This window comes from Lytechinus pictus, chromosome 7 (genome assembly GCF_037042905.1).
Source record: "Lytechinus pictus isolate F3 Inbred chromosome 7, Lp3.0, whole genome shotgun sequence".
NCBI lineage: Eukaryota > Metazoa > Echinodermata > Echinoidea > Temnopleuroida > Toxopneustidae > Lytechinus > Lytechinus pictus.
Window position 1 is genome coordinate 9,564,062 of NC_087251.1, and position 19,255 is coordinate 9,583,316.

General features: G+C 36.2%; 1 protein-coding gene across 1 annotated transcript; it reads right to left on the reverse strand.

The window, feature by feature from the left end:
* Positions 1-227: 227 nt before the first annotated feature.
* LOC129265010 (uncharacterized) lies at positions 228-13,186 on the reverse strand. Its single transcript, XM_054902989.2, has 4 exons — positions 12,631-13,186; positions 11,964-12,033; positions 11,029-11,510; positions 228-6,268 (listed from the first exon to the last, which is right to left on the reverse strand). The coding sequence occupies exons 1-4, from the start codon at positions 12,841-12,843 to the stop codon at positions 6,191-6,193; spliced, it is 843 nt and encodes a 280-aa protein (XP_054758964.1). The 5' UTR covers positions 12,844-13,186; the 3' UTR covers positions 228-6,190.
* Between the last annotated feature and the right edge of the window lie 6,069 nt (positions 13,187-19,255).

Sequence of the window (19,255 nt, forward strand, 5' to 3'; positions counted from 1 at the left end):
CAAATGCTTTCAAATCTAGCAGTTTATCAACAAAAACTCATTTATGCTATATTTCATTGCAGACACATTTAGATATAGAACATATATGAATAAAGAAATGTATATTAGCTGGTAAAAATGTACCATGTGAACATGACTATTATCATTTCAATGCTCCTTGTTTACAATTCCCAAACCCTCTCAGAGGGAGACAAAGGGAAAGAGTATATATATTTTTTTTTCATGTATGGAAAGTGGGTAAACAATAATAGGACAATGACATTATTCATCATCAATATGGAGCTATTGTGTCCAGTGTAATTAGTTGTCATGGTTACATGGGCCCCTAGATAAAGTAAATCTGTGAAAGAATTGCTCAGAATTGTCATACAAGTAATATAACTCCAACTGGAGAAAGGGGAGATTCACCAATTGTTTGGTAGTACTGCTTTATATTTTAGGGGTGAATGGTAAAGAATGTGTACATGACTGCATCAGTTCCCTGATCAAACTATTTATCAAGAAAATATGACATCATGCCGAGTGGTTTTAACAAGGATATAATGAGCACTTTTAGAAACGTACGTCGACATAGAGGACTGGCCTGCCATATGCCTCAGGTCCTCACACACGTCCACTATCAAAATCGAGAACCTCGCCACATCCATTTTGCGGTTCTCCAAAATCATAGACGACGTGCACATGAGTGACGTCATTTTAACCGTTCAAGCCCAGCATGAAGATCAACCTTTTCCTTTTAAAACACAGTTTTCAGTGACTTTTCACAAAATTAATGTAAGTTGTACGATGCATTGTGTTTATCATATTTGAAATTGCTTTCTGATCACCAAAATATACATGTACATCAATATATATCCTAACTCGCGTAAAAAGGAATCAAAGCAAGTGAAAGAGCACGTATGCACAAGTTGCACCTTTGCATCACCCAACCGGGTCGCCAGGCGATGGTGCGCCAGATCTTCCGGGTCGGGCAGCGTGTCATGACCCGCTGGTTATAAATCCTATATGTTTGCAATTTAATTATAGAATATCACATAACCTTGACCTACATCACCTTTGTATTGGAAGTAAAAAAAAAGGCTAAGACTTTCCCAAGAAATAGTAGTTAGATATCTAGTCCTATTTCCCATGCATCATCATTGCACCAATTCACACATTATAGGCTTCATCAATCACTTTCCACACCGCTTGTAATTGGCCGAGCGGGCCTGGCAAATTTGGGGCAGTGAGTGAGTTGATGGGGTTGGCAATAGTATTTGTGAATTTAGACATAACTTCTGAAGGAGTCATGTTGTTTGGGAGCAGGAGGATATATCATTAGGTGCTCATCTTGTTGTCAACATGTCAGGGATGATTAATAGTAAGTCAAGCCTGATAGTTCACAGCCCTCCCGCCAATTGGCCAGCTCCAGTACTCAAGATTTTATTCTTTTACATCATTTTGCCTCTCATTTAACTATTTTCCTTAATCACACAAAGTTATCCTAATATCATCTTCCCATAAATGAATGCATCATAAACGTAGTTATTTTGTGTTTGTACACCTCAGCATTAGCAAGAATAGAATATTTGCATCAATTTTTTAATGACAAGACAGACTGTGAAACAGGCTATCCCAGTTTATGTAAAGCCCTGTCAGATGAAATTGAAGAAGATGCTTGAGCATGTGAATAACAACATCATCCCGGAACACTGATTTGAGTTTGTTACAATGATCTGCCTCCCGGTGTCATTTCAAGATCTGGGATTTCTTTAATTTTGAAGTTTTGTATATACTTGACGTGACAGCTCCCATACACACATACCAGACCAAATTGATAAATATTTCATCAGCACTAGAGTTGTTTGGATTTTCAGAGCTGCTGCTGTCCAATTCATCTACCATGTGATAAAGATACTGTGTACTAGAGCAAGGCACTGATGCATATTCACTCCAAATGACAAAAATATTTTTTCAAGGAGGAGAGGTGTTATTGTGATGATAATTGATATCACATCTAGAGCAGGATAACAAACATCTGACCTGGCCCATCATAATCAAAACTAACCTCCGCCAGATGAGAGTTTCAATAATAAAGACATAGCCTTTGATCAACCATATTATAAATAAATGATATCCCAACTCTCAAGTTTCAGAGCTAGCTTCAAATGATTGATTTCTGACAAATTATGACAGAAAGCTTTCAAGTAAATGCCCACTCATTCCTTTTGACTCTATATCTATTATTTACTTGATAGAGTACTTTGAACATTCATTAAATTTCAACAAAACATGATATCAAAGCATTAATTGGCACACATCCAATGTCAATGTTGTGCATAGAACATCAAGGTTTCACCAGTTCCTTTGAACTTGCAGTACTGAATAAATAGTATAATTCATGAGTATAACCATGGATTCTAGAAGAATTTTTTTTATGTGATGAATCCTCCTTGAAGTTAATTCTTTCCACCCATGGGAATTTCAATAATAATAAACCAATGTAGAAAGGAAAATGAAAGAGAAACAAATGATTTTAAAAGATTATTGAAGAGTATTTGATATCACAGTCTTGTCTTTGAAACACCTCTAGCCATACCATGAGGATTGTTCACACCCTAGGGAGTGATTGACACAACAAGCTATCTCTACTATTCCACTTTCCTGAATGCCAAGGACTTTCCTTCTAATGGCAATGTTCACACTTTGAATATTATGTTCCCATAGTCCTCACTACTGTACAAAAAAAAGAACCAACAACTTGGAAAAAAGAGATTTTGTTATACACGAAAGGTTTAGTATCATTTTGCTATTTAAAAAAAACATGTATTGGACACAGCAGGTCGAACAAATGGCAAAATGATTATCCCTTGTACATGTACCATGTTGTATCCATTCCATTCAGAAGCATGTTATTTAATGTTGTCAACCAATGTGAACTGAACTTGATGTTGTCATAAAATCCTGCCCCCTCTCTTCTGATGGCCTTTCCAACCAAATAAACATCATTAAATCATTATTACTTGGAATCCCTGAATGCCATTGAAAATAGAACTCGGGGTTTAGGTGCATCTTTGCAAATAAAAAAAAACTCTCCCAAATAGTTATACCTGATAAATATCATGTCAAAATTAAGTTCAATCCCTTCACACAGAACTTGCTAACTAAAAATCAACCCAATTTTTAAAGTCCGCAACATCATTCATTGGACTCAAACCCTGGAGCTCCATGCTCAAACCACAACGATCAGGGCTTGCTAAACCATGAAGCCAAGCTCAACTACACATGATGTCGGGATGGGCTATGGATCACTGATATCATGGATATTAGCAAATAGGCTTATGTAGAGTAAATGAGTGAGTGAAATAGTAATTTTCTGAAAAATGGTTATCAAGGGGACTGGGTCCAACTGCGAGCAATTGAAAAGGAGAATGTCATACAAATTCATACCATGAAGTTTGCATATTTGTGGTGATGAAAGTATTAAATGATGTATGAAATTAATAGACAAGCTTGATTCATACGAAATGTAGAAAATTGGTACACGACTCCACGACGAGGTCAAAGTTGACTTCCAGCCAATGAATTGCGTGCATAGTAGACATAGACGTGGATGGACATTCTCATTAGGCAATATGTATCATAGCATGTGGGCGGCAGCTGCAGTGGTCTCTCTCCCTTCATGAAACTTTGAAGCTTATTCTTTGTTTGTGACTGGCAAGAGATCTATATGGATCCATGGTATTTATGATCATTGCGTGCTATCTTGTGTACATTGTGTCCAATCATATCATATCAAACAAAGATACCATGAAACTGTGTGCAAGTTGGAGTTGATGTATCACATTACTAGTAAATCAATTTGCAGTGAGCGAACAGAATGTAACAACGATTCACCAAAACTAATCTTAATCCTGTGAGTCAGCTGTTACCAATTAATGCTGTAACTGAATAGTAGTCGACAAAAACTAGGTCTGGGTCAGTAATAATTAAGGAAGTAGGGCTAATTCCTATTTTAATGCTGTTGTTTTGTTTTTCTCAGACATTAGATAGCACAGCTTACCTTTTTGTAACTGATATTACAATCGTTAGCAAATAAAGGGTAGTCACTTTAAATCCTTTCTAATGGATATACTCCAGATAGATACGTTTATGTAACTCCTATTATACCCAACCTATTCCCCTGGTTCCTACAATATGAAAATAACAAGATCGTTTATTATCTATTTTCTTTCTAAAATCAAATAATCAAGCAAATGAAAAGTAGAAATTCAGTAATGATATCAAAAGTAAAACTAAAGAATAAGATTTCAGACGAAACTATCTATATCCACTCACAAATTAAAGTATAGTAGAAGCAGGGATATGCATATCCCTGGTAGATCTCTGGTAGAAGTGAATTGAAGGGAAAGTGGAAGAGAATTATAAAATGTCATCTCACACATTGCCTTTAATACTTTGTTTGCCAGTTGGTGGGATTACCTGGGGCAAGATAGCATCTGCATTCTGTTAGAGGGGTATATGATTTCATAGTTGATGGGGACCAAAAGAGGTGGATTGGGAGTTCCAAAACAAGACAAGGGACTACCCCAATCAACATACAAAGGTCACTTGAATGACCTTATTTCAGGTCAAGGACCAGAATCGCAGTTTACACTCAAGCTTGTGGAATGTGGGGTTTCAGATGGATGCATGTGCAATGGAGCAATCATGTAAAATCTTATGAAGGATCTATTGTGAGTTACCTAGGGCACACAATTACAATACATGGACACTTATATGTTATACAATAGATGGTGAGACCTAGCTGGGAAATGAAGTCTTTATTGGACAAATAAAAAGAAATTCTGTATTGAAGAAAATGGGTAATAAATTATTTCATTCATTATTCTAAGTTTAAAAAACTGCACTGTCGAGATGTGATGGATATTGCTTATAAATAAGCCTAGGCCTCTGGGCCAACTTAAATGCAATTTTCATTTTAATATCTCATTCTCTCTATGATCTCTCTCCATCTCTTTGTTTTACTCCTCTCTTTATCTCTTTCTCTCTCTCTTTAGTGCTTGCCATTACTATACATGTCTATCTAATAACAAATTCATCATATTTTCTTAATGTAATTTCCCCAGATGCTTAATTAATGACCTCTTCAGCTCAAATGTATTCCTCACACCTAACAAAAGGAGAGTAGGCCTATATAGCCTATTTACAGCAATACATGTAGCATAGAGTAATAGCTCCATGCATGTAGTGTACCCGTGTGTAAATCATATCTTTAAGCCCCTGGCATGGCAGATAGAATTGAAATCTCTTGCTGAGATCTAAAGAAGAGGGATCTAGGAGAAATCACTCAACCTATTTCTAGCCTGTGTTCAAGGCACCTGGGAGAGTATTTTTCTTCTGACTTCATCATGCCCCCCCCCCATACTTAATATTAGACTTGACCTAAAATAAGTTTTAGGAATCAAATTCAATAGTCCTTCACATTTGTCATTCATTTCTAAAGTTAACACAAAATTTAAATAACTTTTCTCTTTATATTTACACTCTCTGATTTATAAGTATTTAAACTATAAACCACTAAATTAGGTTAATTAGGAAATAGCTAAATGGTGATGAAATACTATCTGGTGTGACATTCATGCAGGTATATTCCTGTACATGTATAGTAGGCCTACCACTACCAGGGAAATTATCAAATCACTGAAAGGGAGACAGGACTATAATGTAGGCGTGGTTTGTTGTTATTTTCATTGATGTCACAGTGAAATGAGTGGATGCACTGAAAATGGAAATTTAAAGGAAAAATAAGCCTATTTGTAGGACATTTATTTAAATCTAAATTTAGCAGGAACAGTGTGTTGGTCTATTGTGTTTACTACTATAGAGTATAGACATCCTGGGCCCCGTAACACAAAGGTTAGCGATTAATCGTACGCTCGATTTTCACGATTGATTGTACATTGTAGTCAATGGAATCAATCGTAGAAAAATGTTCTATGGTCATTGCTAAGCTTTGTGTTACGGGCCCCTGGTCATAATAATATAGAACATTTAGTAGGCAAAAATACTGCATGAATCAATAATCTTGATTGTTTTGAAAGCTGTATGAAATGTGCCACATCTTAGCACCTACAACTGTACTCCATTCATAATTGAGATAATGGGCAATTAATAAAAGGAATGTATGTGGGATTCAAATTATGCAATTTCAACCTACCTTAATACGAACTAGTTTGGCTGATTTTAATCCATGACCGTGGAGTGTGTGTCTCTTTGTAAACATTTTCTGTTGTAAAAATAAGAGAAAAATAAGAGGAAAAATTAAAACTATAGAGCAACAAATTCATGTACATACATGTAGGCCCTACTGTAATCAATCATTAATCAATCATCAAAAGGTGCAAAATGGTTTTTTAGCATAATTTTCACATAAATAAATAAACATATATAGGCCTACATGTAGATCCATCTGGTCCATATGAAAAGCATAGTAACCTCGGAATGATTTCATCGCTGAAGATTCCTTCTAGTCATGTGACTCTTTGTTTAATTTGCACATAAATCAACAGCTGATCAGTGCAACAAATAGGCCTTACTACCATGATTGATTTATCAATTGATCTGGATAGGAAACAACTTCCAAGGCTAAATATAAAAACAATCTGCCAACTAGTAGAATTCATAGTACAATATACTGTAGATTTGATTCTGTGCTCTATCAGTTAAAGACTAACAGTGCAATAACACAGGCAAATCTCACTCCAGACCAATTAAAGGTATTATGATGTGTAGGCTTTGAGTCTATGTTGATTTTAATGCCATACCAACAGACGTTTGGAGTTGGTTCCCTTGACCATTGTGACTTCATCAATATGCAGAAGATTTACACTCAATTACAGGAACCATAACTAGTATATTTGTGACACAGAGCCTACTACAAACTCTACATGAAAACTTTGCCATCAGCCAGACAATTGTCATGATTTCAAAAGTTAATCAACTTACTCATAATACTGTTATCATAATGTGATATGAAACTGGGACCCTCTTTAATAGATTGTTAATATGTAGGGGGAGCCTACACATAAAAGGACCTATACATGATATTCAGCTTTTCAGATATGTTATAACCGTGATCTATTCACCAAATGCAACAAAATACCCTGCAATTTCCAAGTCCCCCCCCCCCCCCAGCACCAGTAAAATTTAAACACTTTTTTATGCTGCATCTAAAAACAATTTTTATGTTGTTACCAAATAGGCCTGCCTTGAATAAGAGAATGAATATATATCAAACTACTATAACAAACCAGCCAACCTGGCCACATGCCAATTTTGACATCAAAACACACCTCATTCTTCTGCACAAGTTAGTCTATACATGAAAGCTTCATATTGTATAGAAATTGGAATGAAAATGTGTGGTAGTTTTGCATTCGGATTCAGTATCACTCATCAGGGTTATATTGTCACGACAGTCCCTACTTACATGTATGTTGAAAAGCCTACATTTCATTCTAATATTTTATTCATAACAAACTGAATCAATGATGAAGAATGGATGGTAACCTAATCCCCCCTCTGCAAGCTTCATCCAGATGAGATTAAAAAGCCCTTTTGGCAAAGGTACCTACCTCCATTGGCATGGAGAACTTAAAGTGGTAATAGAAACTTGGCTAATTTAATATAAAAAAATTCCAGGCAGGCTGTTTCCTACCAGATAATCGGTGCACTGAAAAGTCAATCCTGACACACAAGGGCCAGGAAGAAACAGAAACAACAAAATCAATATTCAATTTCATGTTATTGAAAGAGCAGAGGATCATTAGGTGGTTTCAAACCGCCTCGATCATAAGAATCCCCGTTAAATTATGAGAACTTTTTTAGGCTAAAAAATACCCATTAATTATTCCTGCATTCACACCGCCCCGAAACATACCCTTAAGGATAAATTCCTGAAGTAAGGAGTATGCGCAGTATGGTCTGATAAGCAGGCAAGGCGCGATATTCAAAACCACTAGCTCAGCAGCCACCCACGGCGCCCGCGCCCAACTACACGCTGGGCTAAAAGTTCCCGTAAATTGCTTTCACATTGCCAAAATACCTGCGACCTTGGAAAAATCCCCGCGAAAGTTCTCGTTATTTTGCCAAGTACCTACTATTTAGTGGGTATTTTCTTTCGGGGATATTACGCGTAATTTGCTTTCACATTGCCAATATTACCTGGATTTTCTGATCAGGTAAATTTCCCGATCAGAAAATACCTGGAACTGACAAACTTCGAGGCGGTCTGAAACCACCTATTGTGTCAAGGTAAATTAGCAACATGTTAGAACATGTACCACACATGCCAAATGGATCCACAGTTTTAACTTACAGGTAAATGTCATATTTCTCTTGTTCGCATGCCTATGAAACAATCCCTTGTTGCACCTGCATGTGCATGATAAATTGATATTCTTGACCCCTTTTTGGTAGTCCTACAATGCTATATCCCAACTGTAAATGTTTTTATAGCATTGTCTCACTGTAGAAATTCCTGCATACAAAATGTTGTGCCCTAAGTTCACCATATTGCCAAAGCAAGAAACTATAAAAAGAAGTGAAAAGAAAGTAATGAATGAAATCTGAATTCTAACACCAAACAGAAAAGCAGATTTCACAAATTCACCACTACAGCCAGGCCTAAAGGTTTTCTCAAAGACTGCATATAGTCAGAGTCAGGTCTGCAATTGCCCATGTTTCTTTTTATGGCATAAGAAAATTATTTAGGACTGTTGAGTAATTAGGGTTTCCTTTATTCAGTTTAATAATTTAGTCCCAGCTTCTGTATTTACTTTAATACTTCAGATTTCTTTTCAATGTAGATCTGAATATTTATTTGACCTTCACTGTATAGCCTACTGATTACTTGCACTACTGTAATAACACCTTCAAAAATTATTTTAAAGTTTCAATAAAATTTCAGACACTTCAGGGGGTTGGTTTCACAGGCCTAATCACTTCTTTATGATGTTCTGTTTTCATTGTCCATCTTTTCTGTTAATATCATCACCAACTTCTTTATCAAGATTAAGATTTGTGATAAAGTAATTCATGGCATCCAAAACATTTTGTCAACCCACATTTCAATAAAACTTTAATATCTTCACAGAATATGGCCTTCACCCTAATAACCAAAGCTCAAGTCTACCATATGAAGCCACACAATAGAGGATTCCCCCAAAGACCTTGTATTGTGAGTGATAAGAAAAACCCCTTCCCACTAATGATTTGAGGGAGATGTATGCTAACAAGGAAAGATAAGTGGAATTGATTTTGACATTGCATGCCCAACCTCAACAGAGCTCTATTTGTGAGGGAGATGATAGAATAAACAAGCAGGAAAATCCCAAGGGATAAAAGTCCACTATTGAGTGCACAGTAATGCATGGATGGTGATTACACCCACTTTGCAGCAAGCTGCTATAATAAGGGACCTGTTTTCCAACCCCAGGTCAATCATGGCCTTGGATCTCATACTTTATTTTAAACACAAGCAGGACTTCACCATTTCTTTCTCTCACATTAATTTCATTCTAACCACTTTCTTTCCAGGCCCAGCTGATACATATAGCTGTTGGAGGAGTTACAATTTAATCTATGAAAAAAATCCTTTAAATAAAATGGCAATAGTGGTACAAGATAACCTGGGCTTGGAAGTCCATGATTATTTTGTGCAAAGTGTCTGACATTCAAGGCTAGCACAGAAAACAGAGAGACAAAGAAGGCTACCTCCTAGTGCTGTCAGTGCAGTGAGAGGAAAAGCCACATATGATTTGCAGGAAGTGCACTATTTGGCCATAGCAGAGCCATTAAAAATGTTTGAAATTCTGAAGATAATAAATATAAGACAGTAAGCTCAAAAGTCAGTCATAAAGACAAATATTAAAAAAACATGAAAAACGCAATTATGCAAACACATTATTTGATCTCTTCAAAATAAGAGGGCATGCCATAGGCCTATAATTTACTTCATGTATTGCTTTTTTTTTGCACAACTACTAGTAGACATGTGTTGTTACAGGTGTCAGTGCCTGGACAATTTCATGTCTTTTTTGTTTGCCTTTTTATTTATGAATGATATATTTCCTTGGAATGTGTGACATACATGTGTCTTTTCTGATCTTTTATCTCCCCCCTATCTCTTGTTTCCTTTTTTATTGTAGGGCTTTCTTTCACTAGCATATCAAAGCCACACCCTTCTGAAATGTTCTTTTTTTTCATAGCCCTACTCTTTGTGCCAGGTGATGACTGTCAACACATGTTGCAATGGAGGGAGTGATCCCTGGTTGAAAGGTAATACCTGCATTTCTCCTGGCAAAGGGTGTTCAATGAAGATCATTTGATCACAATTTTAGAATGTCTGATAATTTCTTAAATAGGCCTATAATGATACAATACTACTTTAACAAGTGCTAAACCTTCAATTAACAAACTAAAAATGAGCAGGTTTGTAGATCCATGATAGGTTCACCAGAATTGGATATAACACATGTAGGCCTATACTACAGTCTGCAATGCATGTAAATTACAGCTTTGCTGGGTTGGCACTGCAAGCTGCCATCAGCATAGTCAATATCGAGAGGTCAATAAGCACTTCCTGCCAGCTAACAACATGCACCCTGCTCAGATTGCAATCCCCTTACATCTGAATAAGCTTAAGGTTTCTTTTGTTCCTAAAGAATGAAGTTCAGAGGGTCTTGCAAGTAAGTGTGAGTTTCTTAACCTAGGGGAAAATGGCATTTAGAGTGGAGAATTAAAAAATAACAGATTTGGGCTGTTGTCATATTAAAGGTTGTTGTGGTACATGTATATTGAGAAAGGCCAAGAGAATTTTTGAGAAATCATGCATGCCACCGATTTAAAAAAGAAAAAATCAGGATAGGCCCATTTGATTATGAGACCATTCATTCACAATAATATGAATCTCTGTAATGATCACAATTATGATGATCCATAAAAAGGAGAGGATCAGGAAAGAAAATAAAATGTATAAATCTTTACCTGTTGCATTTTTTCAAAGTCTATCCTTCTACCACTCTGCAATTGTGTATCATGATGACTAAGTCTGTGTCTTTTCCTTGGTGAGCATGAATCTCCTGATGATGGACTAACAACATTTGCCATGAAATGAGTTTTACTATCTATTCTCTTTGGTGAGAGTTTACAAAGATGCTTTGGAGGTGAGGTGCTGAATTGCAAAGGGGATGCAGTCTTTGTGAAAAGATCTTTGACTTCCTCATCACTAGAACTGGAAACATCACTATTCCTATTCCACTGGTTCATCTGTGACCACTTCCGCTTTTCAGAAATTTGTCTGTCCATACAAGCAAGTTCTTCTTCAGAACTATTTCTGTCAGCTGTTGAAAACAGAATGTTCTCTGACGAGCTATCCTCCAAGGGTCTTGGTTTTGTGGCAAGTGATGGGGTCTGATTATGGAGAGGTCCTGGAACCTGTCCCATGGCTCCGTTGCAAAGCCTTCTTTCTGCAATACAACAAAAAAATAAACAAACTGATTTAAGAATAAAACATACATGTAGGCTTACATGTACATGACTTGAGGTTTGGAAATCTTTTTTTTATAGTATTATCAAATGGCTATCCATTCTTTCTTTTTAAACAAAAAAAAAATATACATGTCATGCAGCCGGCATATAGCCTGATTACATCAACAGTCAAATTTTTGAGTAGCCGGCAATCTTGCACGAAGCCTTCATGCTCACACTTATCTTCAGCTGTGTAGCTGACATTGTGATTTTTAAAAAAATATATAAAATTGGGTACCAATGCAATTTGTGCGACCTGATACGCAGTGACATGCATGCCTGTGGTTGGGCATGATGGATATTTAATTTAAAATGCATTTGGTGGTACAAATGACAATATTATAAAAATTAATGAAATGTAATCTAATCTGAAAATTGAGAGGAAGGTTTACCTCTAAACAACTGTTCTACTTCTAGATTCTCTTCCTCTGAATCAGTGTTCTCAATTTCTTCTCCTGAAATCTGCAATTCAAATGATGAACATTAAAATAATTATCATTAATTATCATACCACTTATACCATGAGTTCCAAACTTTCTGAGGTGACTTCACAAAACTCTCAAATAGGCCTAGGTCTTCTGCCCCTAACAATGATACGTGACCTTTTCCCCAAAAAATATAGGCATAGACTTGTTGCATATCAATAAAAAATATTTTCTATCTTCATGAATAAAATCTGTGGCCTCAATTCTCATGCAAAACAAAAGCTCACGCTCAAGGTTCGATGAAAATAAAAATCCTATTTCATTCTTCGATTAAAAAATGATCCCCCGCGAAAAAAAAAAAATAATAACAATAATAATATATAAATAAAATAATAATGAATAAATAACATTTAAAAAAAGTATTTGAATAGATAGTTAATTAATTATGCCAAGTGATCTCAAATACGAATTGATCACCAACTGTCATATGAGAAAAATTCTGGATGGGAATAAAGATATAACGTTAAATCTAGATTCTATTTAGTTCGGATATGGCACTCATTTCCCACAATAGAGATGTCATTATTTTTTTATCAATAAACTAAGCAGTTAGCCTACGACTAGTTTTACTAACCTTGCACAATACAGGATCAAATGGCTGAACTTCATTCAGTGTCTGTGCGCGGAATTTCGAGGTTAGAAACCTTAGGCTGAGCATTATTTCTAGTTGTGGAATGGCTTCTTGAATCATTAACCTGAGCAATGATGAATTCTGTTGCAGATTAGGACAGGTCTCGACCGAATCAAAGCTAAAATCCCTCGATGACCAAACAGGATCAGGAATCATAACTCTGACTTCAAAATAAGGGATTCCAAGTCAGCTCAGCTGAAAACTGGGCAAATTATTCTAACGTAACGTCGGAATGGATAATCTGAAATTTCATGTTCGTCTCTCAGACCTGGAGGTGAGGGACAAATTGCAACAAAGGAATCACTGTCAAGTGTTCTGCATTCCTAGCATGGGTTGCCTTAAAATTCACCGGCAACAAGTTTCACAGTACTTTCGACAGGCTCCTACAGTTCCATGTCCAGTCAGTTTCGGTGCTCTTTGTTTAGTAAATAATACAGCGAGCATACATAGCACTGCCAAAGATACTGCTGCCCATCGCAATGAAAACATTCACTCCCGCAACAAACCACTGAAACGTCGTGTAAATTTCGAGGCAGGCCGTCCCTCTATGAGGCAGGCCTATGAAACACGTGTAGCTATTGGCGGAGATACCAAATTGCGTCATGATAATGACCTCTCGACACGCGAGGGGCGTGGCTTCATGACACGTGCGTACGATGTCAGTGGATGTCGATCCAGCGATGAGAGGGCGAATTTACTAGTAATACTACGATGGAGCTTGGATGGAGCATGGAGGTAGGTAGAAGAAAGGAAGCTAGCTTTATACACACACACAACACCAAGCACAACATGCAGAGCCTAGCCGTGGCATGCGCTAAGATTTGGTGGTTATCATAATAATTTATTACCCCTCTTTTTCGCTCTTCAGGAATACCAAGGTCCGGTCGCGAAAAAAAAAAAGCAATGGTGTGCACTATTGGTAGTGAACTATCCTCTTGACTTGAGGCCCTTTTAGACGGCGATAACGAAGCAACCTAGCAACCAATGTGCACCACAGCTCCATCATCACGAAGATGATTTTTCTGTTATCTCAATCTCTCAATAACTGTTGATAAATTTTTAATCACATTCTCCGGCACATTCTCCGCTTGTCTTTTTATTCAGCCTAACTATATTCATTTTGCAAAGAAAGTAGCACTAAATCATTTCACATTATTGACAAAGAAAAATGATAATAAATGGCTTAAAGAGATATTTGATACATAGGCCTAGTGTCCAGATGCAAAAATGGAATAGGATTTTAAACTATGAAAAATACCCAAGCTGCATGACATCGTTATATTTTGTTTCGATTTTCACGAAAAAGATAAAATTATTTTACGATCTGATTCCTGTCTAAAATGGGAACGAACGGTCTCGTGCAATGGTGAAGCATTGGTTGATACACTGCCTTGTTACTTGTCTTGTTATCCATGTATCATCATGATTGTGAAGATGATATCCGGCGTTCACAGAGGACCTAAAAAATTCTTGACCTGGGAAATAATCGGGCATTGCCCGTTCTTTGAAGACATGATGATGCCAATATCAACAAGGGGGAAAAATCCATTTCAATTTTTTGACCGACCGCCAACTTGTACTTTTTATTTCAGAAACCCGGCTTGATGGGAGCAAATAAATTATGATTTCACATTGTTTTAAAAATGAAATGAATTTTGCCCACCCTTACGATATCATGTAGACCTTCATGATCTACGATTATTGTCGGTCAAACATAATACGTCGCTATGGTAGTACGTTAGAGGTGGTCTGGATCAGATTTTTTTTAAAAACTTTTTTATTGAATATTTCGATCTGAAGTTTGACAGTCCATTCCATTTCCATTTAAAAATACAACAGGCTCTTGTAACTATTAGCTCCCTCGCCTGTCAGGGTTTTTTAAAACAATCCGTGCACAACCTCGATTATACCAATGAACCATCTCCCATATATATTTAATTGAATGTCTATTCATTATATCTGTATGAGAGACGAAATGACCTGATTAACTCTGGATCGGTAGCATGTTCTTGTCCCATGTACATGCTTACAAAATAATCAGTCTTGTAAATTATCGGTGTAATTTTCATTTAATCATGCAAATATTGTTTTTCCTATTTTGAAGGGAGTTAATTTCGCGCAACGTGGATTTCTGATTCAGTGACTATATTTACTCCTGTATAGTACATGGGTTTCGGGAGTAAAATTCCCCGTACAGACGGTGTAATTTATCAAGCTATCTGACCGTGTGACTGGTTCAGAATCTAATCAAGGCAACCTGTATAATGAATTAACCACGACATCACTAACAATTCCCTGCTTGTAAAACACATACTCCCAACACAGAGGAGACCTCTCCAAGTAAATCATCCTCTAAATTTAATAAATGGCATTGCAATCCCCCAATCTACTATGCTTGCTGCAAATCGAACAACCTGATATTTAAATGAAATTCAGTCGTACATTGACTCCAAGGAACTCGGTAATTGTATCCTACGCTCGTATAAGGGTCATTGTACTTCATCAGTCACCGGGCACATAGGACGATACTCTTATATATATGGCGATACTCGCGAGTTCCACATTTCCCACAAATAAAGCTTGCAGTAGAATGCTTTCACAATGCTTTCCGTTCTTGATAATTATTTTTTTCTCAATGAAATACATAGGCCTACTGTACACACCTACGTGATGACTATGAGATAAACACTCAATCTCAAACCAAATGTATGCTTTAGGCATATTTTCTCATTCCACGTATGGATTTCTACATGATGCATGAGGCTTCTTAATTCCTTATATTTTTTCATTATTTGTAATGTTTGACCCCCCAAAAAAAATATATATATATACATATATATATATTTCGTTGACGTCTAAGTGAGGCATATTGGATATAATCAAATTTCATGAAATTTGAGTGTCATTAAACTTAATCAATTTTTATCGAATGTTTGTTCATTTCGTTTTGAAGATAGTTGTTTTTTTGGTTCCTATAGTCATAATAGATTTTATAGTTATGTAACAGAATAAAACTTCAATGAGCAAGAGACAATTCCCATGTGTAGCAGTTTAGCAGGGCTAACCGGTAATAAAAAATAATAATAATGAAATAGAAAAAAAAAACATTCCCAGCAGATTATCAACAAATTCATGGATGAAAAGAGGCACCTAGTGAAACAAATTTGAATACCTCACTAGGTTCAAATAATTGATAAGAATGATAGATATTGAACGCCATGCTAACAAGCAACATCGGATGGTGCAAGTAGGTGTTGTTATAATAAATCACAGATCCATATACTTGCATTGGTTGTGATTGTCTATTAATACTTTTCAACTTTAAGCGCGGGGCTCGATTAATGACTTGGAGCTGGCAGCGTCCAAAAATGAGTGGGCGGTAAGATCACATGACAGTCCGGGGAACCCCCTTCCACGTGTCGCCATTCTCTGTGTGTTGTGATCGCGCGTGTGTGTGCAGTGTATTGTCAATACGTACACGTAGCTATGCACACAGGGCGCCAGGGCATGCCAACCAGTTAATACCATCCGAAAAGCAGACATGACTCATCCTTAGCAGCGGCGCCACGAAATCGCACGTTCGCAAATAACACTTGATCACGTATTCTTATCTTTATAACATTATGTAGACCAAATATTGCACTATGTTTTGCAATCCTTTGAATGATATTATCCACGGAATTTTCATGTTCACATTCCCTACCGTCTGCCTAGACTGCTAGACAGAAAAAACCGCAGTACATCTGGCACTACACATAGCTGTTTGCAACTAACGAAAATGCATTAACCTGGCATGATAACAAGGTACATGATCATTGGAAGGGATTTCAAATCCTATAACAAATCATGTCGCATGAGTAATATCTCGTATTGACCATGAAAAACACATTCCATTTCCGTTGACCTAGTTTAATCACGTTTCCACGTTGCATTGATTTTTAGATAACCCTTTTAATTTCTATAAGCACGTTGGTATTGAGGTTATTAAGACTTGCTATGAGAAGCAGAGAAGGAGATAGATTCTGACTCTATCATTATCGGTGTTGGGTGTGTCAATGATACAGATCAATATATTGAGGGTTTGTATTTGTTCCAAATGAGAAAGAATGAAAACGAGAATGGTCATAAGAAAGCTGGTATATGTAGAGCAGACGGTAAGAGTGACACAGAAAACATTCCCCAACAAATCAAAAATATACTCATAAAGAGAGAAAGGGAGAGTGGGAGAGAGAAAAACAAGAAGAGAGAGGATGACAACACTGGAGGAGGATTATACAAAAGAGGCATTTTGAAAATGGAGGGGAGTGCTCAAAACTTTAAATCATTATAGTAAGTGGGAAATTAAACATTTAAAGGTTTTTTTAACTTTTCTTTTCATATAAAACAGTGTAAATTAAAAGAAAATTGCTCACCAAAACCATTTCACATAAATAAATAAAGTACTACTTCAAAATAAAATTTTGGCTCTTCATTTCAAGGAATCGCTCACCGGAATAACAACATTACCTCTTGTTATTGGGTAAGCAGGCTTATGTTGCTGTACTTGGCTTTCACATTTAAAGATAAAACTGACTCTTTTTTAACCAACCTACTAAGTTGTTTGATTATAAACCTACCAACCTCTGGCCAATATATTGACCTACCAACTCCTTGAACAATAGTTCAAATATCAATTCATTCTTAGTTAATACGGACAGATGTTAACCAACATGATAAATTTCTTACAGTTAACTGTATTTAAGCGAATAATTTCAATCAGCACACTCTAAGGTAATGACATATTTTTATTTAAAGGAAGGCATGAAATGAAAAGAAAGAATATAACAAGGATGCAGTGTATAAAATGTCCCGAATCAAACCTATCTTTCTATCGGTTTTTATGTGAAATTATGTTGACACTTATTGAAGTATGATATCCCTTGAAAGTGAAAAATAGTTTTCTCATGGACCCTTCTCGGTTCACGGTTTTTTTTTATAAGGACTGGGCTACATTTGCCATTTTCGAACCCAATGGACATTAAGATTAAAAATAAAAATCAGAACTGTTGGCTTAGCATTTGACCGTTCATTGCTTGAATACTCTCAGTGAGTGGAAATGCTGCAGGCATGCCAGTCATCTTTCCATAAGGAGACGTTAAGTTTACACTGACATTTAAAGACGTAATCATGTTAACATTGCTGATGTCTTATATTTTGAAAACAATAATATGATCTTTGATGTGTGTATTATTTAGCATTATTCTTATAGATACAAAAACACACGGGAAGAAGAACAAAAATAAAATTCCTGCAGACACTTTCAAGATATATCTGTGAGTGAAAAAAAATTCTATCCGGCTGGGATTATATGGAATAAATTTGGAATGGTGTCTCTGGCCACTATATTTTTTTGCTTTTTTTAAAGCACTAATACTGATTTTCGGTGCACTTTTTATTGCATTCTTTTACGACATACCACAAATGGGATCTTGCAGCTCAGACTTTTAAAATCAAATGATCAATCTTTACCTTTGCCTTTGAAATAAACGTCTGAAAATAATAGAAGCATAGACCATGGACCTACTACTCTTTTTTTTTCAGATCGAGTATATTATTATTTTACTGCTGAGTGCAAGTCAGAAATTGGATCAATATAAACTTTCATGATTATTATTTTACTTTTACTGTTAAATTTTTGTTATTATTTTCTTAGTTTTGCTATTTTATTATCATTAATATTTTTATCATTACTGGTATCGTAATTTTTTTTATCATTGTTATTCAGTCCTATTTATTACTAGCGGTGGTAATAGTAGTAGTCGTAGTAGTAGTAGTAGTAGCAGCAGCAGTAGTCGTATCATTATTATTATTATTGTTTTGTTGTTGTCATCATTATCGTTACCATAATCATCACCATTATCATCACCTCCGCTTTTCCAGCGGTATTTCAAGTATTTGTCAATTCTCTTGTACCTCCAGCAGCACGGCCTCATAAGTTTTCCAAGTCACTCCAAAACAGAATGTCAATGACATGAAAAGAACACTTTCAATAGGAAGATTGCCTTGAAACCAATCTTTCGCTTGCCTGGACATTTCTCCAGGTAAACATTTTAATCTAATGATAAAGACGTGCATTTCAATACTCTTCTCAGTCCCATGCATGTGTTTCCCCTTGCATGTTCCATCTCTTTTCAAGGTCATGATTGGGAAGCGTTGCTTCACACTGCTACTATGCTGCATTTATTATTCTCTCAGTGATATTGAAAACCCCCTTAAAGGTTTTTACCATAAATTATATATCATATGAGACCTTGGGTCGATGTTCTGACTTTATGTTTCAATTTCAAGCCACATTGAGCTCTTTGGCAAGTGTTTAAATGATGCCATCATGTATATGGCATCTTCCTGACTGTGTTTTGTAGAACCTGTGAGGGTGTGTGTGTGTGTGTGTGTTTGTGTATGATAAATATCATCTGCGCATGCCCAGTACGGTGCTGAAATGCACGGAACAGCTTTTCGAAGGGTCGTTGCCTTATTTATTTTAATGCATAATCGTTGATGGATATTTATTTTCCTTTTCGCATATATA